Here is a 23,321-nt window from a genome sequence, read left to right on the forward strand (position 1 = left end):
TGCGTACGGCCGGTAGTAATTAGGATCAGATATCAAACTTCTGTCTTTGCTAAGACCCTTTCCGATAGTCGCTGCTCCCCGCTAGACGATGACATCAGCCAGGACACCCAGCTGCTGGTAGTAAACTCCGAGCGGGAGGAGGCTCCCGCTGGCTCCACGTTAATTAGTTCAACACTGCACAGGGGGAGCAGTCGGTGTCTGTGCAGAGTCAGTGCTGGATGGGACCAAATCTTACAAAGCCACTTGCTGCTCCTTGCCAGCCGGCTGTAAAAGCACCCAAGAGAGTCCAGGAGAGCTGGATGAATCCTGAGCGCCAGCCACGGTCTGGTCGGCTTTTCCCCGTGGAGGAAGTTAATGGTTTAAGTGAGGGGCGTCTGGATCTGGTCCCTGAGTCACCATGACTCTCCTGGGGTCTGAGCACTCCTTGCTGATTCGGAGCAAGTTCAGATCAGGTAGGGAAAACCTTGAGATTTCTCTTAAAACTTCTCTCTCTGTCAAGCCGTAGGCACAGAGTGTTTTGCATTAAGAGGGGCTGTAGAGCTGTCACGGCTTTGCTCTTACAGAGGCTGTTCCACAAGTGGAGAGACGCATCTCCCTTCCTCTCTCCTGCTTTTTTTTTTCCTCCTGGTTTTTCGCTGTCTTTGATTTGTGTCCGTGGTTTATTTCGGTAAAACTGCAGCTCTCGGTTCTCCTGCTCCGGCCCTGCTGCGAAGGATTTGGGCAGGAAGCCAAAAGGGCATCTGGGATAAACAAGGTGCCTAATGCCATCCGTGTATTCCAGGTGCTCTTGTGGGTCTGTGTGGGACAGTCACGGAGAGGACGGGCCTGACACCCTCTCTGACAGGCAGGCAGCCGGGCTCGTTCCATTAAGTTGTGACTAATTGGAGAAAAATGAATTTGAAGAAATGCGTCATTTTTAGAAGTAAAAATAACAAATGGAACATGAAAAGTATTTAAAGTGACATCATCAGAGAAATAAAACCAGAGGCACACAATCGATTGCCGCTCGCGGAGGGTTTGCAGTAAAACATGCCTCCAGCTCGTGAGTCAGGGGAAGCACCAGGCAGGGGCTGCTCCGAGGACGTTCACTGAGTGAAGGTGAGTGAAGGTGAACTATGGGACAGTCGCTTCTAGAGCAGCCCCTCAGCTGGATGTTCATGCCTTTGGCCACTGGCTGCATCTATTGTAAGTATGCTCTCCTCGGGAGTGGGTAACCTCACTTGTTGTTTTGTAAATTTTAACAGTAATGCCCAAAAAAATTGTTCTCAAGGTGCTTTCTCTGACCTTCCCAGAGGTGAAGTTCTCCCTGGGAATATTATCTGTGAGGATGATGAGCAGATAAATCAGCTGCATGTGCTGTACAGGATGCTTTAAATCCAGACGGGGCAGTCACGTTGGAACATGCACCCGGTCTGGCATGTCACCCACGCCGTGTGTGTTTTTGCTCCTTACTCATTGTAGATAATGAAATGGGAGATTTATGGTACTGATGGGAGACATGAGTGGTGTTATCAGGATCTCTTAGATAGCTGGGTGGTCAACTTAAACTTTGTTTTCTCAGCAAATACAAAGTTGGCAATTGGTTGAAAACCCCAGAGTGTGTGTGCAAACACAAGTGTCCTAGTCTGGCTGAATTATACAAAGCCTGGGTCCAGGTCTTTGGTGTGGTTTCCATATCGCTCTGATCTTACATTTCATTCGATTAAGTCATTCCTTAAATTTTGTTGGTATATTATGGTACACTGCTGTTCATTTGAAAAAAAAATCTCAGTCTGTAACAATTCCTCCAGCATGTACAAAGCAACACTGCCACCTCCCTGAGGAGCGGAGGACGGGCTGTGCATTGTCCCTGCATTCTTTTCAAATGAACCAGGATTGTTTTTAAGGCTCGTTTCTGGTTTATTTGTAAGCTGGCTTTATTATGGAACCAACAGCGGGCTCTCTAAACATATTTTTCAAATGATTCTCCAGGAAAAGTAAACTTTGTGGGTCTTTGCATCCATAAATTCTCGTGCCTTTCAGCATTTCTAGGACAGTTAATTTGTGGGGCATTCTTTGGTTCGTGATTTATTCCCACAACTGCTGTCCCTTGCTATGGCCTGGTGAAAGGCAGGCTTCCCATTTGACAAGGTTTCTCTGCCTGTTGATTTTGTTGGAGCTGGGCTCACCAACATCCCAAATGTGTGTCTGCACCTCGCTGCCCCCAAGGCTGTGACTGCTGCTAACGCGGGACATGGCCACAGCACAGCCCTGGCTGTCACAGTGTGTGAGGAGGGAGGAGACCAGGATGCTGGAAAACCCAAATAAGTCAATAAAGCTGCTTTCAGTCTGTGCTGGATTTTTAATAACATGGGGAACAGAGAAGAAACAGCTAATATTTAATGGAATACCTTTTATTTGCAAAGTCTCTGTGGCACAGTTTCCTGTGGCGTCCCTGCTCGGTGTGCAGGCTTTGTCAGCTGTAAAGCCCCACAGGGATGGCAGGAGGTGCAGAGCTCTGATTTACCATCCTCCATTCGCTTGGAAAAGGGCTGAAAGCCTCAAACAGCCCATGGCTGTGCCCCCACACTGTCGTGCACGGCTCAGGGGCTGTGAGAGGGGACTGCAGCAGTTCCAGAGCTGTGTAGCTTGCAGAGGGGCAGGGGGGATCACCCCCGAAATGCCAAGCCCCAAGGAGCCACGCCGAGCCGTGCGCCATCGCTTTGGGAACGCTCCTCAGCCGGCAGGTGTGAGGCTGATTGCTCCCCAGGTTTGGGAAGGATTAGCTGTGCTCCATGACTCACCATGAGCCTGAATCCCTTCTGAAGGATTCCAGGCCAATACTGAAGAGGGCTGAAGTAAATCTTAATAACTAAACTTTTGCTGTCTCTGCCTGGCCTGCACACGCTGGGCAGCTGAAGGAGCTATGTGAGTGTGTTTAGGGGAGCTGCAGATACATCACTTGTTGTTTCCTCCTCCCAGAATCCCTTTGATCTCTGTGTTATGCACCAGGCAGAAAGTGGAGCAAGGAGGGGGCAGCTAGAAGATGGTGGCAGTGGTGTGGCTCCAGCGTCAGCTCTCCTGTCCCTCACTTCCACCCAACAGCATCAGTAGCAAGCAGAAGTGTGTTTATCCAGGAAAGGCTGCTGTGGTGGTGGCAGTGGCTTTTCTCAGCGTGCCCAGCAATCATCCCTTGAGTGCTGCAGTGGTTTCTGCTGTTCTTGTCTCTCCAGTGGTCCCAGTGAAGGGCCAGCAGAGCTGTGCCATGAGGAGGGACAGTGGCTACCCCAGTGCCAGGCACTGAACCGCTCCAGAGGAGAGAGGGAAAATCACCACCGTGCTGCAGTCCTGCAGGGTCCTGCTTCCCTTCCTCGAGGAGCTGTGTGCCTCTTTATTTTGTCTGTTTGGCCAAAGATAAATACTCTGATCTGAGGTCATCCTGACAAATTTTGCAGGAATGATGATTCTTCAAATCTGCCATGCTGTCCCATACGGTCCAACTATCAATGGGATTGCACTAAATCAACAAGACATCGAAGTGCTGTTCCAGAAACACATTTAACTCTTCCCAGACATGGTCATTTATGTGATCTCTTGCTCTGAGTACAAACCAGTTGTCCTCCAGCAGTGGAGTAGTTTTGGCATCAGACAAAGCAAACAAAGCTTACAAATGCTGATCCAACCTTAGCCCTGACCTTTTTTTTTTTTTGCAGCTATATGGAAAGAGCTTACAAGGCCAACATCTGCCTAACTTCAGTGGTAATTCAGATAATTGGTGAAAAGTGAAAGTTTAACACTATAAATAAGGCTCTGCATGGCTTGGCATGGGAAACCAAGACCTAATTGTGGACACATGGGTGTGGGTTTGCAGAGAAGACTTGCCTGGCTCCATGGAGGGAAGTATTCATGCTTACACATAGGGCTTGAATGAAACTGAGATGGGAGAGGAATTTATTCTGTCTGCCTTCGGTGGCCAGAGCGATTTGGACCAGAATCAGCAGGTCAATAAAGGCAGAAGAGAATAGGTCTTGGTAGGGTGTTTGGCCAGGCGTTTTGGCAGAACCTTTATTTTGATTTTCCTGGTGTCCAAAGATAAAGCCTGCGCCTGTGTTTCCTCTCAGATCATGAACTCATACGGGTCACAGTCAGTGTGTGTGTGTTCAAACCGTGGCCTTGCTGTAACTGATGAGACTGTTCTGTGAGGTTTTTGTAAAACACTGCCTTGACGTAGATCAGTTTGTGCTTGGTTTCCTTTTTCTGGCATCTCATCCCTCAGTGTTTTAATGGGCAGTCATGTTTCTTTGTCAGTCAAGCATGTGTTGTAGCACAGATCAAAACTCACTGTGCTTCAGGGGACATTGTCTGGGCTGCTCACGGGTTGCTGAAGGGGGGCTCCAAGGGGAGAGCCCGTTCTCAGGACCATGGTGAGGTTGGGGTTGCACGTTATGTTGGATTCAGAGGGATTTCACAGCTGGTTGTGCCCATTTGGTGGTCTGGGCTCCTTGCTAGCCAGCTGTGCTAGCCTAATGTCTCTTCCAAGGTACCTGAAGATCTGGATTTGGGGTTAGAAATGTAGTTCTCACCCATTTAGAGATTTTTCAGTGCAGTCTCCCAGGTAACGCACACATTTGTAGCACATCTCTCTGTTGGAAGTAAAATGCTCCCAGCTCTGAAGTGACATCACAGGCAGAGATAAAGCAGTGCTCACCTGGGAAAGGACTGACCAGGGCTGTCCATGGCTCTCCTGGCTGAGCAGTGCCATTTCCAGCTTCATCTCTGCTCACACAGGTCCCACAGAGGTCACGTTGTCAGAGGATAACACAGGCCTGGAGACAAGATATTACAGAGAAATCTCTTTGTGGCTCATGGCTATGGGCAGAGCAGATGGGCCGAGATCCATGGAGGGGCTCAAGACAAAGTTTGGCCAAGGTGGTTTTGCAAAACAGCAGCTCCAGAAAAGTCCTGTGAGCAGCACCAAGGAGGCTGGCTGGCTTGTCACCCACTCAGAATCACTCCAGGCTGGAGTTTGATGCTGCTCAGCTGGGAAGGAGCCCCGTGGTCCTGCCCACATCTGCTTTGAGAACAGACTCCTGCTCCTGGGGCAGCTGCGAGGAACAGACACAGTCCTGAGAGGGCCATGAACAACATGAGTGAACCTGCCAGAGTGCCAGCCCTGATCCTGCCCTGCTGGGACCTTGGCACAGTCAAAGGACCCCACGGGGCAGCTCCTCTCCCCCATCAGGCTCACACAATAGCTTGGACATTAAATGGAAAGCCAGTCCCACAGCCAGCAGCAGTCCTGCCTTTCAAAGGTGGCTGGGTCCAAAACAAGGCCAGGAGTTGGATTTGATGATCCTTGTGGGTCCCTTCCAGCTCGGGATATTCTCTGATTCCAGGGCTAGGCAGTGTGTGAGCAGGGGCAGGTCACCAGGTTCCTCAGCACACACCATGGCCATGGACAGGCCTGTGTTTCACCTTTGCTCAGCTGCTGCTTGGTGGGCAACAAAACTGCTGCTGTTGGCAACAGGAGTCCCCCCTCCCCACTCCCAATTTGTTGCCAACCCCCCCCTGCCCCCAGCCCAGCAGAGCTGTCCCCATCCTGTGCACCACTGAGGTGCTCACACTCCCCAGGCCCCAGCTCTGAGCCACCAGGGCAGGAATGAGGTGCTGCTGGCAGAAGGGACAGTGACTTGCTGCTGCTTTTTCGGGGGTCTCCTCCCTGGAGACAGCCCCAACACTAGGTCAGGTCAGCCGTGGCTTTGCCTGCCTGTCCTAGTCCTGAACCCCGTGAGGAGGGCATTCCCCACTCCGTGGGACATGTGCCTCATGCTGCTCAGCCCCCTGTGCTGCTCAGCCAGTTCCCCAAGGAGAGGAAGGTGCTGGGAGTGCTCTGGCAGTGCCCCGATGCAGCTGACAAAATCCCATCCTGATTGTCTGCTGAGCACCAAACTCAAGGTATCCTCATGGGCTGAAGGGGATGGCTGGATCTGCCTGTTCCTGGGGTGGAGAGAAGATTTGAACATGTCTTTTGTGTGCATCACCAGGCCAGGAAGGCCCAAGTCATCCTCTGAGGTTCCTCCAGCTCTGAGGTCAGCTCCTAGAGAGGAGGATGACTCGTGACTGCAAGTCACAGGCAGTGCTCGAAGCTCGGGCCACCAGAGGCAGCTGTGACTGATGCCAGGAGGTCTTGTTTGCACCACTGCCACAGCCCTACTGCACAGAACATTTCTGGAAGCCAACAGCAGTGATTGGGACTTGGTGCTAGCGTAGAAGTGAGGAGTATTTCTAACAGAAAAAGTTCATGAGCAAATTCACTGGGATAGGTCTGCCATGTCTCTCATCATCCCAGGAGGGTTTCTCATTGTGGGGTACCCCAGGAGGGAGCAGGATTGCTGAAGGAAAGGCTGGCTCTCAGCTGGTGGTGGCACAGGATGGCCAGTGTGCACAGCTGCTCCCTGGCTGGCACTTCTCACCATCCAAACTGGGGCAGGCAGGCAACAAGGATGCTGAGGGGTGGGACAAAGATTGTCCCTTCAGTGCTCCAGCCACCACTTTTCATGTGATAAATGTTCCTCTGAAGTGTTAGCAGAGAAAAATAAGAATGTTCATGAAAATTTAATTCCCATACAGCACTCAGAGCTCAGGCCTCCAGTCATGCAGCAAAGGAAGAGGAAAGGAATGCAGCAGGGGTCAGACACAGCTTCAAGGAAAGAAGCAGCTAAATGGTGGTTTGGATGGTGCCAGGGGCTCCTCCAGCCCCGTTTTTAAGCACTGTTGGTTGTAAGGGAAAGGTGCAAGCCCTAAGCTGGCATCTGCCAAGCTGCAGCACTGCCTCAGAGGCTGCTTCCCTCTTGTGCAGGGATGTTCAGCATTTTTGTCTGACACTGTCCACTGCGTTTCTTCAGATGGTTTGCAACAGGTTTGGGAAGTCCATAGAAATATTTAAGAGTCAAGTCATACATCCTACTGCATGAGGAGGTCCAGATTGGGATGAATATTTGGTGGCTGAAGTGACTCTTTCAACTGTTGAGTGTGTGCTGTTCCTGGACGTGGCTGGTACTTGCATTGGCCTGTTCTCACATTATTTGACAGCATGCCCTGAACAGACAGGGCTGGATAAAGTTTTCCTCCTTGCCCTGTAGCTTAAGGATGGGCCAGACTTGAGGAGATCTGTAGGCTCAGCATGGCCCATGATGAACTCCCTGTCTAGGGCAGGTGGCCTGCCCATGGAATTGCTCAGCTGTCACACCAGAGCAGAGTGACACTGCTGGGTCACAGCCTTCCTACCCCTCAGCACAAAAACCAAACTGGAGACCTTTTCTCCTCGCACAAAATGATCACTCCATAGCCCCAGATCCCTTCTGTGAGAGTCTATCCCCAGGGCAGGAGGCAGAGGAGAGGCTGGGAGGTGGAGCATGGACCAGCTGCAGGGGTGGGATCCCCCAGCCTGTGTCCTGCTCACTGCAAGGCACTGGGATCTGGGGAATCTGGGTGCCCAGGTGCTGCTCCTGCAGTGGCAGAGCTGTGGCAGTGAGACCCACACGTTTTCATCACTCCTTGCAGCAGGGCAGATGATGAATCCTACACCCCCACACGGGAAATCATCATCACCTTCCGAGCTATGCCCCAAGGGGATTTGTACCCTCTCCTTTTCCTCCTCACCAGCCTGGCTGACAGCTGGCTGCTCCGGGGGGCTGGTGAATTGTTTGTTTGCTAGGAAGGGCTGTGAAATAAGCAGAAGCAGCAGGGAATGTGGGCCCTGAACACACAGGCTGTTGGAATCCCCCTTGCCTATGTGGATGTGGTACATCACTTGGTCTGGCTGGGTCGGAAGTTGGAGTGAAATGGTGCAAATAATTTGGCACCCGTGGGAGCTGTGAAGGGAAGTGATGGAGGAGCCTCACTCAGGATATTTTACAGCCTGGTCGGGCACTGCTGTGTCCTTGGCAGGGTGGTGTGTGTGACTGGAGAAGGCTTTGCTGTCTCTGATTCCTCTTCATAATGTGATGTTGTGTGTAAATTGCCTCAGTTGAAGGCAGGCTGCTCTAATGCCTGGGACACTGCACCACGACTAGGAGAGTAGAGAACCATTTTCAATCTGAGCAACAGATTGTTTTTATTTTTGGACAGTTTCTGACACCCCTTAGCTCACCTATTCCATGAAGATCCATCTCTTCCTCAGGGAAAGCACCAAGCTCTGCACAGTTCTTCAGTATTGTGAGCAGTCACAGAGAAGGTTCTAGGCAGACAAAGTGGGGTACAGCTCACCCTGTGTGAGACCCCAGCCAGGAGCTGGTCACCTTTAACCTGCCTGCATAGCCCAGGAGGAAACACGGGCATCCCAGAGCATGAACTGTCCCATTTGGTTTTGAGGGTCCCTGAGGGGGATGAATTCTGCAAAGGGGGATAACTGGGTGCAGTGGGTACCCAGAGAGTGAGGGTCCAAATCCATGTCCACAGGCAGAACCAGCACTTACTGAGGGTGGTGCCATGGGGCAGAGGAGGGTTACAAACCCCCCTGGCAGCAAGGTTTGCCAGTGACTTCAGCCATCAGCTTCACCCTGCATTAAGAAGAGCAGCACACACACAGACTTCACCACATACTGAAGGCTACATTTTTCCCTCGCAGCAAGAATCTATCTTTGGTGTCCAAAGAAGTGCTGGAATTTGGCAGGAGATCATTGTCCCATAGGAAGCCTTCACTAAACATTTGCTCTGAATATGAAACATGTTTTGTACAGAGGACATGGAAAAGTCACAAGCAATGGCATCTCAGGGAGCCCCATGCTTTGGGGACTGCTCTGGAAGGGATTAGTTTTCAGCTCCATCCCACATCCCAGGAAAGCTGTGTTGTAGACACGAGCTGTTGGCAGAGCAGGTTGCTCCCAAGGACAAAAATGCTGTTCTTGCCTTTCTTTTCCTTCCAACCCCAGCTCATTCCGGGCAGCTGAGGAGAAGCAGCCTGGGGCTGTGCTGGTGGGCAGGGAAGTGTGTGCTTATGTTGTGACTGAGGTGTCTGCAGTCGTGGCAAGCTGTACTGAGCTTCCAGCAGGAAAGGAGGGAACTGAGTTTTGCATTTTACCTTGTGATACGGGTGTCCTCTCGAAGACAAATTTGCAAAACCAAAGGTGTAAAATATGACACTGACTCAAAGTACAGGCGTGTTCCCAGCGTGATGGGATGAGCTCAGTTGTTCACAAGGCTGGTCCAGCAGCAGCAGGGATCAGTGCCACACACAAACCCTACACACTTTGTCCCTGTGTTAGCACCTCAGTACAGTCCTGCCCCTCTCTCTGACACTCTCTCTCTCACAGTTTTACAGCTACGGCTCCAGCAGAGAAGGACCCGAGAGCAGCTGGCAGACCAAGGCATCATGCCACGTGAGTATCTTCTTCTGCCTTTTTCATGCTGGCTCGGAGGGCTGTGTTCATCCTGGGCACTGCTGGGGCACTGGGTGGCACCAGCTGCCTGCTCAGACCCCACAGCTCAGAGCTTCCAGGGGGACTGCAGAAACGAGATGATGCTTGGTGCTCTACAGTGCATTTATCACACAGACTGCAATGGCCCTGCTCAAACTGAAGTCAGGAGAGATGCTTCCCTTGCACCATCCAAAACTGCAGCTGCAGAGCTCCCCTGTCCCAGAGGTCACTGTAGCAGGACAAGCAGAGGACTCACAAAGCTGTTCACAAGGCAAGGGCAGAGAATCTCCTGTCCTCCTGTAAAGGCCAGGAACCAAGTGACAGGACGAGGAAGAGGATGGGGGGCTCATTCCAGGTGGCTGGGGAGGAAGGCAGCTCTGGGAACTGTGCACACAGGCAGTCCCTGGAGGTCTGAGACATGCCCAGATCTGTGCCCAGGCAGGACCCCACAGGGCAGAGCTGTCAGTGCACACCCGAGGCCAGTGAACCCCCACGGGGGCTGCCTGCTGCAGAGTGACAGATGTGTTCCCCCTCTGACCCCAGCCACCCCTGCTCACCTGGCATTTGAGCTGAAGGACAAACTCCAGGACAGCGTTATCATGAAATCATTCTGCACCAGAAAGGCAGTTGCTAGAGCCCAAAAAGTCAGTGAATGAAAACCATCCCCTTCTGCACCTGCAGGTGCATCATGAAAGCTGTAGCACCACTGGAGAAAGGATGTTGGGAGCTCAGCCCTGCTCAGTGGAATACTCCATCCTGACCTAGCTCAGGCTCCATGTGCAAATCTGTGCTTACCTGGGACCCAGGTAGAGGATTATCCTTTCTGTCTCATCAAGGACCCCTTGGGGTCACTGCTAAGATCACAATTTTCCAGAGGCTGTGTCACTTCTGTCTCTTCTGGTTGTCCTTGCAGACTGTGATGGAGCTCTTGCCTAAGCAGCAGAACACCACCTCTCTAAGAGCATGGCTCTGGCACTGCTTGCTGCACCCTGCCCCTCCCCTGTCCCTCCTGGAGGATTGTGCTGAACAACAGACGCCTTCTCAGGACATTCCTGTCAGCACCAAACTTGAGCAGGATGACAGAAATCATGATGCCAAAATGATCAATGGTTTTAAGACTGACAAATGCATACTCTGTCCATTTTTCGCCTGCTTATTTCTTTAAGCATTCCGATTTTATGCTGCCTGCCATGAAGGGGCAGGCACTTTGATCACGAGACTCCAGGAGCTGAAGCTTTGGACAAAAGGCTGTGCTATTTGTTAGAGTAATGCAAGAACACGGGGCAGCATGAGAGGTTTGTACACCTGGGGCTGCTCTGCGAGGCTGCGCTGTCACACGTGGCACCCGACACCTCAGACCTTACACACTGCAAAGTATTCAGCCAAATATATTTGATGGCAGCTGAAGGGTATTTTCCTCTTACTTACAGCTTCTTTGCACTCCCAACTTCTAGGCTGACATTTTGCAGTCTGGTTTCTGTCCAAGAAGACCATTTTGGGAAACTTGAGCACGGTTCACTCACTGAAAGTAATAGAAGAAAAGGCACTTATGCCATTATAAAAACAAACACGCAGAATTTAACTGCTGAATTTGACATCAAGAGGAAGTGTCAGATGTTAGCATTTAATACATGGGAGCCCCAGCCAGTTTCCCCACGGCTTGGGCATGTGCAGACATTCCTTAGGAAAAACAAGTCTTTATTAACCATATCTTCCCATGCCATGTTGGTTCTGAGGACCAGCAGGTGAGTCCCCCTGGCTGTGATGGACTGCAAAAATACCTGTGCTTGAAGGCCCTCCTGCTGTACACAGCCACCACCTCATCCTCACTGAAGCCCTAAAACAGCTGTCCCCAGGTGATCAACACCCCACACAGCACCTCTGCCCTGGTGCCCCCATTTCATGCTGAAATGTCACCCCCTGACAAGTTCTCTGAACTGGTATTGCTAGCAATGTCTTCATTTGTTCTGCAGACTGATACAAGCTGCAGCGCCCCCATAATTCCCCCAAAAATCTTGGTAAATTACCAAACTCTGCAGCACTTTCCTCTTGAATAGCACAGCACTTGGTCAGTGCCTGTAGCACACTGCCAACATCAGTGCCAACTTCACATGAGCAGGGCTGGGAAAGTCATCTCTCTTGCTAACTCCATTTTCTCATGTGCACTATTTAATGTTGCTTCTGATTAAACCAGCTGCCACCAGTGCTGGTGGCTGCTCACTGGAGCGTGGCACAGCAACACCAGCTTGTCTGTCTGTCTGCTTTCCAAATGGCAGCAGTAGGAATGTGCCTTCTGTGCTTTTCTGTCATTCGCTGGATGTTCCAGGGGTTGCCTGGGTGTTGACTACCAAAAGTCAATTCAGAGGGCCCCCAAACCTTTCCTGTTTCTCCCCAGTCTTCTCTTCATCCTCCCCTAGACTGATGGAGGATAAAAAGGCCTGCATGAAAATAGTTTCTGTCTTTATTGGCTCTCATTCAGAAGATGGGAAGAGAATTTCTGTTGCCAGGCAAAGAGTTGCAGCAGACTGTTCTTGTGGGTCAGGACACCTTCCCCTTCCTTGTCCCAATGGTAGCTGTTAGTTTTGTCTGCTTACACAGTCAGAAAAGAATTTTTGTAGGATGTGAGAAGTATTAACCCCTTCACCATGCAAATTCTGCCTCAGTTTCTACTGCACCACAGTGAAAAGGGAAATGTGCAAGATTCTCCATGACTCCAGTACAGGCTGCTCCATGGCACTGGTGTTCACTGGTCCAAGAGCCAGGGATTATTGGCCTGGTTTTGGGAGCACCACTGGGTTAATCCTCCCTGAAGTCAGGAGATGCTGAGGGCACGGTCTGCTGCTTGCCATGGGAGGTCCCATGTGACACTGCAGATTCTGAGGGGTCAGGGGACAGGACAAACGTCCAGTCATGGTCAGTGACAGAAGATGGCTAAAGGACCACCTGGCAATGCCTCACTGGAGGCTGCACCACAGACCCCCAGAGCTGAGGCAGGTTTTCATTTTCCTGCTGACCTCAAGCCTTAGTCCCCTACAGGTTTTACTTTCAGCTGAGGTCCCTCACAGGTGTTTGCTCTTCCCAGATCTGTCTTCTGGAGCTGTGGTGCCTTCCACCACCTGTAGGGAACATGACAGGGAAAAGGTTTATCTGCTCTCTGACGTGTCCCACGGAGCACTGTGTTTCAAAGCCTGCACCCCTCCCTGCCCACGTGCCTCCTGCTCTCCCCATGCTCTCCATCCCCCCTGCTCTCTTGCCATGGACTGGCTGAGAGCATGGGATTTCCCAGAGCTTTCCTGAGTTATTTTTAGCCAGCACAATAAAGAGAACAGCTAGTTTGTGTTGCTATTTTTATGGCACTCATTAAAATGCTGTTGCTGAATATCCTGGTAGCTGCTTGCTTCCGCTCCTGTGCTGACTGCTCCTCTTTCTTTCCTGTTGCAGCACTGAAAAGCCCATCTGCATTCCATGAACAGCGAAAAAGTCTGGAGCGAGCCAAGGTAACTCCTGCAGCCCTCCCAGGGAGGGAACACATGGGCTTGCTTTGCATGAGTCACGGGGTTTGAAAGCACCTTCCACCACTGTCCCCTCCTCTGGCACCCTCCACGCTGGCCCAGTGGCCAAGGATGAGGGGCAGGCCACCTGCTCTGCTTCCAGAAATGTTTCCAGGCTCACAAATGCTCTGGAGCACCCTTCTCTGAGCAGGGATGGTTTAAAAAAAAGGGCAAATGGGGCATCTGTGCTCTGAGCTGTGGGGTTTTACAAAAGGCTGTGGGCAGGGCAGGGTTCAGCATGGCTTTGCCAGTCCTTGCAGTAAATGTCCAACCAGTGGAAGTGCTGCTTCCCCCTCCGGGTCACATCCACAGGCTGCTCCTCCTGTGCTGGCTGCTCTGCACTCCTGGCAGCGAGGCCAGAGCAGGGCCAGCCTGAGGGAGCACAGTCAGACAGCGTGCAGGGGGAATGCAGGTGCCACCTGCAGCCAGTCCCCAGGGAGCTCACACTTGGCAGGAGCTCTGGCTTTTAGCCCTGCAGTGCAGCTTGGCCATTAGGACACAACATCCACAGGGGAAATGGGCCAGGCTCCCACCCACCCCACTACCAGGCTTCCCTAAACACTGCCAAAGGCAGCAGCCATTTCCAGAAATCTTTGTGATCTGATCACTTTTTTGGGAAATCACATTGGTTTTCCAATCACCAACAATGCAGCCTTGATCAAGCTGGAGGGATGATCCCAGAAAGGGAAGCAATTAATCATGCAGGTTTTGCTTGAACACAAGAATTTGTTCCATTAATCTGCAAAATGTGCTTGCAGTCACATGAGAAAGGACCTTTGCAAGGAAGAATGATTGTGAAATACAGGGAAGTGCTCTTCTGAACTTAAACACACTCCAAATCACTTGCCCCAGGTCTCCTGTGGTAATAAATGGCAAGCATAAGAAATACAGTATGACTCTGAAAGATTAGTATGCTTAAAAAATTTCAAGCAATCCAAAGTATCCTTGAAGTGTCATATATTTTACAGTTAAAGTATACATTTGTGTCTCCTTGTCTTTCTCTTCAAAAGCTTTCACTGGCTAGTTGCCTGGGGAAAGGGGAAGGATGGTCTAGTCTATCCCAAACCACGGGCAGGTTTAGAAAGTGCTAATGAAGACACTGAGCACAGCCCATAACAAACATTACTCCCTTGCAAAGCTGCCCTGCGTAGACCTGGGAAAGGGAAGATCAGCAGCTGTTTCCAGACAGTTTCTCAAATGTATTTGTTGTTTGGCTGATGTGCAAACAGAAATAAGAAAACTGTTTGTGTGTTGTGAAAGCTCCTCTGCTTCAGCTGATGTTAAAAGAGCTCACATCTGAAGGGTTCATCGTTTGCACCCCAGAGACACAAATGCAGCTTATTAACAGCCAGGGTCCAAAGGAACTGAAGTCACAGCAGAAACACAGCTGTGGGACAGCAGCTGGAGCTGAGCCCAAGTCAGGACCTGGTCTAAGGGTTAGTTGGAAATGCATTATGTGAGTTTAAATGCACTCAGGTGCAGACACCAGCTTGCTCTGACCTGGCACAGGAACCAGGCAAGCCCACATGCTCCTAGCACGGGATTGTGTTGGTGGAAATAAACTGTGAAAAATACGGGGGAAGGGTAAGGCGTTGTAAAGACTTTAGTAAATAAAATGTCAATTATTTGTTTAAACATGTCGCTGGCTATGTCAGAGGCTGGCAGCAGGCCAGCGCTGCAGACTTTGATGTCCTGTAATAGATTCCCGGGGTGGAGGACAGCGAGCAAGCTGCTTTTCCTGGGGCTGTCTGGCTCAGCAGGGCTTGAGCACTCCCCCTGCACCCCAGCACAGAGGGGCTGCAGGGTGGCTGTCATGGCTCTGCCCCAGAGCAGAACAGCCCCACTGGGCAGGTCACAGAATCCCAGAATCACTGGGTTGGAAGGGACCTCCAAGACATCGAGTCCAACACCTCAACTGAACCCTGGCACCCAGTGCCACATCCAGGCTTTGTTAAACACACCCAGGGATGGTGACTCCACCACCTCCCCGGGCAGCCATTCCAGAACTTTCTCTGTAAAAAACTAATATTCAACCTGTATTTCCCTTGGTGCAGCCTGAGACTGTGTGCTCTGGTTCTGTCAGTTCCTGGAGAAAGAGCCCAGCCCCACCTGAGCACAGCCACCTTTCAGGGAGCTGTAGAGAGTGACAAGATCCTGACTAATGTGTGAGCACAGACAGACACCCACTGCCAGTGACCTGCTCTGGTGCTCTCTGAGCTGTGCTGTGAGCCCTTGGCCCCTGGTTCCCAGCCCAGGCTGTTCTGCTGAAGTCTGAGCACACTACTCTGTGTATATTCAGAACTGTGCCTCTTTTTTCCTGCAGCACTTTTAAAAGCTGTTTTGCATCCTGTGCCCCAACAGCCATCTCACCTCTGGGCTGGCCAAGCTCCCCTCCCCTCAGCCCCCCTCACTGATCTCATCTCTGACTCGGTGGTGTCTGTAGCTGCTGCCCAGACCCTTCCATGGACCCTTTCAGATGCAGGGCACAGACCAGGGCTGAGCTGACACCCTGTGCTGTGTCTCCCCTGCTGGTTTGGGGTTGTGGGTCAGCTGCTGACCACTGCATTCTCCAGAGCCTTTTATACTTTTCCAGTGCATGGAGTAACTAATTTCTGCCTAAGGCCCTGTGCAGTGACCCCTGCAGGAGCATCTCTGGTGCATTAACTCTTCATCCACTGCAGAGCTTAATCCTGGCTTAATCCTTAGCACTGCAGTGCTAAGCTGGCTTAGCTGTGGCTGTGAATTGACCACAGCCCTTCCCAAATGTCCTTCTTGAATCTGTGGCACATGTATTTCAGATCATCAATTGTGCCAAATCATGGTGCACTGTAATCAGTTAGCCTTGAAGGATTCAGAATGAGGGAGTATGTCTTCTATCATTCAAGGCATTAACTAATATATTGACTAGCAGGGAAAATTGCTTTGTAAGAGGATATGATTTATTCTTCTGTTTAGACTCTGAGCCGTTTCCAATTCCTCTGGTGATCCAAAGCTATGCTCCTTTTTTATATTAGTCTTATCCAGACCAAATTTCTCTGGCTTGCATGTGAGAAAGCCATGGGAGATAATGTCAAAACATGCTTCAAGTCAAGCTGCATGATATTCATCGTTTATTCCTGCACCAGAAAACTGTCATTCCTTCACAGAAGGAATTTTGGTTGAAGTGATGTGATTTGTTCTTGATAAATACATCCTGGCTGCTGCTCACCTCTGTGCTATCTTCAAAATTCATTTATATAGATTGTTTGATTATTTGGTCCAATAACTTGCTGTCTGCTTTGTAATTTCCCGGTTTCTTCTTCCCATCTCTTTTAAAGCTAGCAATTACTCTCCTTTGCCCAGTTTCCTGGAGAACCATAGATAGCTGCTATTACTCCAGCCTTGTGTGTCTCAAAATTGTTTGGGAACATTTAACTCCACTGAGTACCCTCTAACCTGTTCTCCAACCTGGCAACTGGGGTTTCTCCTCTTTTCTTGCCGAAGGTTCTTGGCTGAGCCACCTGTTTGATAAAGAGCCATTTGTCTTTTTAGTGAGGATGGTTTTTAAAAGGCATTAAATCCTGTAGTCATCTCAGCAGTATGCTGAGAATTATGTCTCCTGTTTATGGAACACTGACAGCACTTTCCATTGCCTGATCCTGGCTGCAGAAGTCCTTATAAGATCTTTTTCTCATGATCCTGTACATTTTGTACTGTAGATTTCCAATTTTGCTTCAGCTGCTTGTACTATTTTATATTTATCCTTAAGATTTTAGTCTCTTTGAACTATGTACAATTTTTGTACTATTTCTTCTTGCAGCTCAGCTCAGCTAGGAGCTTGTCTAAGTTGAGCTCTAGCTTTTCTTCACCAGGGGATAAGCTTATATTTGTATTCTTGAGGTCATCTGCCCTCAAGGCTGACTTTCTTGGCCCTTATGGATGGTGTTCCTGTACCTCTGTGTGCCTCTCCTAAGCCATGAGGGAGTTGGCACAAGGCTCCAGGGCCGTGTCCATCACAAGCCCAGCTGCAGTGACTGCAAAGCAGATTTTCCCAACCCCATATCACAGCTGGGCTGGGGAACCACAGAGCACAGGGGCTGCAAGGCTGCAGGAAGGTTAAGCCTCCTGGCTGACCTGGGTAGAGAGTCTGAGTGGTTTCATGACTTGTTCTGCCTGGTATCCCACCCCAGAGTGCTGGGCTTCCCACAGAAGCCACTGCTACCAGGGCATTCTGGAGCATCTCTCAGACAGGCCCACCACTCCCAGGGAATAGCTGTCACCTTCCCTATGAGTTCTCAGAACATTTTGGGCATCAGAAGCCCAGCAGCGATGGCAAAGGGCACAGAGTGGGTGCAGTGAACAGTCAGCAGCTACGTGCACCTTGTTCCCTTTCTGAAGAACTTCTGCCCAACAACAAGCCAGCATTTCAGTGATGAAAAATGTCATTTAGGAGCTCACTCAACCCAGCTTGTAATAAATCCAAAAGAATCGTGGGATGGCACAGGGGCGGGTGCTCTCAGTACCTTACTGCTGCTCTGGGCAGGTAACTTTGCATTTGTGTTCTGCAGACTGAAGATTATCTCAAGCACAAGATCAGAAGCAGGCCTGAGCGGTCAGACCTGGTCAATATGCACATTCTGCAAGGTAAGACTGCCCGAGCTTCTCCCACACACTCCTTGTGTTAGCACACATAATCATGGAATATGATTATATGCAGGTGCTTTTATTGTAGACCTCTGGGAATCAGGGGTACAGACCCAAATCTGATTCCCACATGGCTTTCGAGCTGAACTTATTTTATATTCTATCATTATATAACTTACATATTAATTATTAAACTTATATTGGTTTATTGTATACATTGACTTTATTCAAGCATGAGTTTCTAGTGATTTTTCTCAAGCCCCTGACCACAGTTTCTCATGATTATTCTTACAATTAAACAGTAATTATATCTAATTACTAAATAATCATCACATCTAACAATTATACCATTTATCATATACTGGTTACACAGGTGCATTTCTAGCAAGTACAAGGCCTATACTTTCCCAGGGTATTTTCCCAGGGCCTACTAAGCTTAATTTTCCTTCTAATTCCCCAAATCCCTGTGATTTAAAACCCTTTTACTATCACTTGTGTCTCCTGCCCTGGGACTTGTGTTTCTCCTGCCCTTCTTGTGTTCCTTCAGGAATCTCATCACCAATACTTTGTTCCAGCTGCTCATGGGGGGCAGACTCAAATGGGAGTCGTATGAAATTCTGTCCAGAGCTGGTGTTCAGGAAGCAGGACACACTTTTATTCCCTGACAGGCACAGTCCCAAGGTCACCCAGTATTTCTCCCATCTGTGGCAGGGAGCAGTGTAAGATGCTCTAGGGAACAGCTGTGAGAGGGAACTCTGTTAGACACCGGTGCCAACGTCTGATCATGAACAGCAAACCCAGGGAATTTGTTGTCCAGGGCACTGAAATTCCTACAGCAGGTCATTGTAACACCCCCCCAAGGCTGGACATCTTTTGTGCTGCTGTAATTCTGGGCATTCTATGTGACAGCCTGTGCAGACAGCGACCCAAGCAGAGCTGTATGAAAAGCCCTGCTATCAGTCTGTGAGCCACAGCAGCTCTCTTCTCTCCCACCCTGGTGTTCCCTCTCAGGCAGAGAGCTGGCAGGGCTGGATCCCATCACAGACAGCAGAACACCACAGTGTCCCTCGTTATCTCCTGAGATAACAAGATCCTTAGAGACAGAGAGGATGTGCAGCCTCCCTCCCTCCTTGAGTCCTGTCACTTGTCTGGAAGAAGCAGATCGCTCTGGCAGCTGTGAATGCTGCCCTCTGCTCTCAGCATGGATGCAATCTGTATTTCTTTTTGCCTCTGGCAGGCAGGAGGGCTGAGCCTGGGTCCCGTGCTGGGTCAGTGTTGCTGCCTTGCTTTTCCCCTGGGTTTCCATCCCTAAAATAAGCTAGCACCATTGCTTGTTGAAGAGATGGAGAGAGTCCTTCCCTTAGGTTAAATAATGGAAGCAATGTGGACTGGAGCTGGGGGCTGTTACCAGACGTGGAGGCAGCTGCAGTCCCTGGGCATGGACAGGGACAGAGCCAGCCAGGGGAGAGAGACTGCAGAGAGTGCCTGGCTGTGCACTCAGCAAGATGCATGTGCTGCCCCACACCCCCCTTACCTGCAGCCTCTGCTCACACCTCTGTCCATCCTGCTCTGCATTTCAGAGCTGTGTCTTGGCATATCCATTTTGTGGATTTGACTTACAAATCCATTTTGTTCACAACGGGACCTAGAGGTGATTGGAACTGGCCAGGTGACACAGTTTGCATCATCCAAGTGCTTTACAGGCTTCCCTTCTGTTACAGTTCATCTCAAGGAGCTCATCTGTGTTCACTGGTCTGTATAATCTGAATGGCCCTAGACCAGCTCTCCTGACCTCCTGTAGAGAATTTCCATGGTGCCAAGCCCTGTAGCTCGTGTTCCCTACAGAGAGTGTCCAAGATTTGAAGAAAGAACAACCTACACACAGCTGCTCTTACTTTAGACCCTCAAGAGTTTAGAAATGGTCTGGTTTAGAATCCCACTCCCTCACTACTCATGCCTGGTCCAAGAGAGAAGCCTGATAACTTAGTTCAGGAAATCTTTCTGTTTAAGTTGCTATTCTTCTGTCACCCTTTAACAACTGGGCTTTTCTCAGCTGGCTTTGCTAGGGCTGCAGCTTCCAGATCTACCTGCCTCTGCTCTGCTCCTCCCCAGCTCGTTTTTTCCCTGAAGGCCTGGAGCACAGTAATTATGTCACCTCCAAAAATCCACAGGCCAAGACTCAGCATTTTTAATTCCAGTGTAAGCTCAACTCCAGTTGTCAAGCACTGCCAGTGGTTCTATTCTCCAGCTGTTTCCCATCTGCACTAGCCCACAAGGGGCCAATGTGCTCCTGGCAAGCAGGAGCTGGAGAACCCTTTGGCCCTTGTTAGTGGCAGCTTGCTCATGAAGTTTCCATCACAGATCGCTCCTGGGCCTTGCAGAGGATGGTCTGGCTGTAGGCTGGGTTTGCAAGCCCAGGGTGGTAGAGAGAGGCTCTTGTTTGGGAGTGGAGAAGCTGGGCCTGAGGCTCAGGGAAGGACCCATGTCCCAAATCACAGCAGCCCCACCCAGTCTAGCAGAGCAGATCCTGCCGTGCTGAGCCACACTCAGGTGCTGGCCACAGCCCCCAGAGGTGTGACATTGTCACCGAGTGCTGTGCCCACAGGAGCCCCTGGTCCTGATGCTTCTGTTTGGCCTTTCAGACTCGGCTGCAGAGGGGTCCATTCAGTCTACTCAAATGAAGCTGAAAAGAGCCCGACTGGCAGATGACCTCAACGAAAAGATCGCGCTCAGGCCGGGTCCCTTGGAGCTGGTGGAGAAGAATATTATTCCCGTGGACTCGGCTGTGAAAGAGGCCATAAAAGGTAGTGACAGTGAACGTGTGTGTTGTGTGTGTGCATGGAGTGGGACAGGGCTGCCACAGGGACTGCAGGAAGTGACCAGCCTGGATGTAAGAGCTGCTCTTATTGCTTAAATGTCATTATTTTCACAGTAACCAGCCCAGTCCAGCGCAGCCTGTGAGCACAGCGCTCTCATCTTAGAGCAGTGACACTGAAACATGCACCAGTGCTCAGCCACATTCCCCCAGAAATAACCTCCCTTCCTACACCCCTTCCCTCCCAAGGCTTTGAGCACAGAAGTGATGCTGTTGCAGAGGGGACGCTCCTTCCTTCAGCATGGGAGAGAACCTGAGTGCACAGGGGTTGGTTGTGAGACCAGCCCAGATTCTCCCCCTCGTGCTCTGCCAAGCTCTCTCATCCCCACTAAATGGGGGTGGAGTGGCCCTGGTTCAGGAGGGCTGAGGGTTCTCTTTTATTTTTTACCACTGCTGCTGGTGGTGTGCAGGACCCAGCAGAGCAGGATGCTGCATCCCTGCGGTGTGGAGCATCCTTGGGGTGCTAAATTGCTGGAGAATATGAGCAGGGGCCTGCACCCCCAAACAGGGCACACTCCTACCAGCCAGGACCCACCACTTGCTTTATGCCTAAGTTTGGTTTTCCTCCATCACCTCCTCCCACCAGAGGAGGGAGGAAGAACCATCCACAATTACTTCCCCCACGCTGCTGCAGGGATGCTGGTGTGGCAGCCAACACAGAGCAGAAAGGTGACTCAAATTTCACCAGGGCCCCGTGCCAGGACAGGGAGATCCGAAAGCAGAGGAAGGAGCAGGAAAGCCAGCAGGGTCCTGCAGTGACAGGACAGCAACCTGTATTTTTGAAGTCTGGGGCTGCCCCCACATGTCCAAACTGGTGCTCAGGTCTCCAATGAGGCACTGAGAGCTGCTCTGCCCCTGGAAGCTGCTTGTTCTGTTGCTCACAGTTCCTCAGTTAATGGGATCGTTTCCATTGGCATAATTCCATCTGAAGGGTCTGTTCTGGAGCTCAGAGCAGGCTGGGGACAATGGCAGGGTTTTGGGGCAGAAAGGCTCTTGGAGTGACAGGAGAAATGCCAAAAATGAGAGTTGAAACAGGAAGCACTTTGATTTTCATTTCATCTCAGAAACCATCTTAAATTACATGAAATATTCCAGGCTCAGATACTGCTCTGTCCTGTCCCACAACTATTCCTGCTCTTGGTTTGGAGGCTGTGAAATGCAGGCTGTGTATGAACAGCAGCTTCTCCAGCCTGGCCCTGGAGCTGCTCCATTCCCAGCGTGTTGCAGCTCTCCTCTTTGAAGGTGAAATGTTCCAGGACTCTGCCTGAAGAGGAATTTTTAAGAAGAGTTCAAGTAAAATCTCCCCAGCCACTTACTAAAGGATAGAACAGTGGAAAAAAAAAGTTTCAAAAAATCCCCCCCCCCCTTAATAAACATTTAGGGCAGTGTGAGCATGACTTTATCCCCTGGAGCTGAGGTTTGGAGGCTGGGAAATGAGCTTGAGTCTTGAATAGAGCATCTCTCCAGCTGCCTTGTCAGGAGCTCATGGTAAACAGAGATTTACGGGACCAAACTGTTAAAAACAAAAAGTCTGGCTTTAAAATTATTTGTTCAGTTTTAAATTTCTCCCTTTCACAATTCTCTTCTATCACATTGCTGGGGAAAAACGTGTCCTTGTAAGCCAGTTTCATCCCATTTAGGGTGAAACATGCAGGACATTAGTGTCCAACATGAAGTTGCTTGGTACCACAGGGTGCCATGAGAAGAAGGTGGTGCAGCTGCACCAGGAACACCATCCCAGCCCTCAGGTTTCTGCAGAAGAAAGCCTCAAGTTGAAGGATCCTCAAGCTCATTTTTTTGCAGTCAGAGGCACCTTGAGGTACTCACAGTTTGGGGCAAAGAGCCGAACACAGAGCGGAGATGAGTACTGGCACTTCTGAACGTTAAGCCTTTTGTTTTTGCAATACCAGAAAGATGACAGGGTTTAAAATCATTTTACTTTAACCTTGGAATCTCAACTGTTTATACAGTGGAAAGTTCAGCTGACGTGTTCCTCTAATCACCTCCGGCAGGGTGAGCAGAAAGTGCCAGACCCCAACCGAAAGCCCAAACGTCCCAGTGACAGGAGGCCGCCAGTGCCCTGCATAGCTGAGCAGTGATACAAGGAACTTTTTTTACCAGGTCCTTGTCATCACTTTGTCCAATGCGCTCAAGAGGACAATACCCAGTGCATTAGAAACAGCCCCGAGCAAACACCATCCTGCCTGAGATTACAGCAGGGACACGGGACCGAGAAACAATACGCTCAGGCCGGGCTGGGTGAGAGCAGGACAGATAAGGGAAGCATTCCCCCTTGGCACAGCCCTGCGGTATCAAGCAGCAGGATGCAGCACATTCCTGTCGTGCTCTGGGCTGTCGCTGTGTCCTGAAGGTCCCTTGTGCTCCCAGCTTTGGCACCGCTTCCCAACACACGCTCCCCTGCCAGCGCAGCAGGAGCCCTGCAGATCCACAAGGCCCCCTTGCTTGGAGTCATTTTTCCCAAGAGGGGATGTCCACGCTGGCCTGCAGGCGTGGGAAGCAGCTCCCATGCAGCCCAGTTGGCCCATGCAATGCTGCAGCTCCTCAGGGACCTGTTTGGGTGCTGCCTCTGATGGAGAGGATGGAGAGGACACAGACCCTCTTTCCAGGGACAGCAAGTTGAACACAGCTGATCTCATTTCCCCAGCCCATGTCTGGGCAGCAGCTCAGGCAGGGAGCCAGGGCTCTGTCCTCGCCCACCCTGGCACCAGCAGCCACAGGGAGTGGAGATAACCCTTATCTCTCAGATAGGGGCAGGGGTCAGAGCAGGAGGTGCGTGTCGTTGAGAAGGTGCACATTGCTAGACCAGCAGCAGGGACAGGTGGAAGCTTGTCCCCGGGCCCTTCCTATTTCCCC

General features: G+C 50.7%; 1 protein-coding gene across 1 annotated transcript in view; it reads left to right on the forward strand.

Moving 5' to 3' along the window:
* Positions 1-289: 289 nt before the first annotated feature.
* MYOCD (myocardin) overlaps positions 290-23,321 on the forward strand; it is a 35,172-nt gene continuing 12,140 nt past the window's right edge. The window contains exons 1-5 of the mRNA XM_053960085.1: positions 290-452; positions 9,294-9,359; positions 12,840-12,895; positions 17,497-17,572; positions 20,215-20,376. Coding sequence (XP_053816060.1) covers positions 398-452; positions 9,294-9,359; positions 12,840-12,895; positions 17,497-17,572; positions 20,215-20,376 — 415 coding nt within the window. The 5' untranslated portion in view covers positions 290-397. The remainder of the gene's footprint in view (positions 453-9,293; positions 9,360-12,839; positions 12,896-17,496; positions 17,573-20,214; positions 20,377-23,321) is intronic.

The sequence above is a fragment of the Vidua chalybeata genome, chromosome 19 (assembly GCF_026979565.1).
Source record: "Vidua chalybeata isolate OUT-0048 chromosome 19, bVidCha1 merged haplotype, whole genome shotgun sequence".
Classification (NCBI taxonomy): Eukaryota; Metazoa; Chordata; class Aves; order Passeriformes; family Viduidae; genus Vidua; species Vidua chalybeata.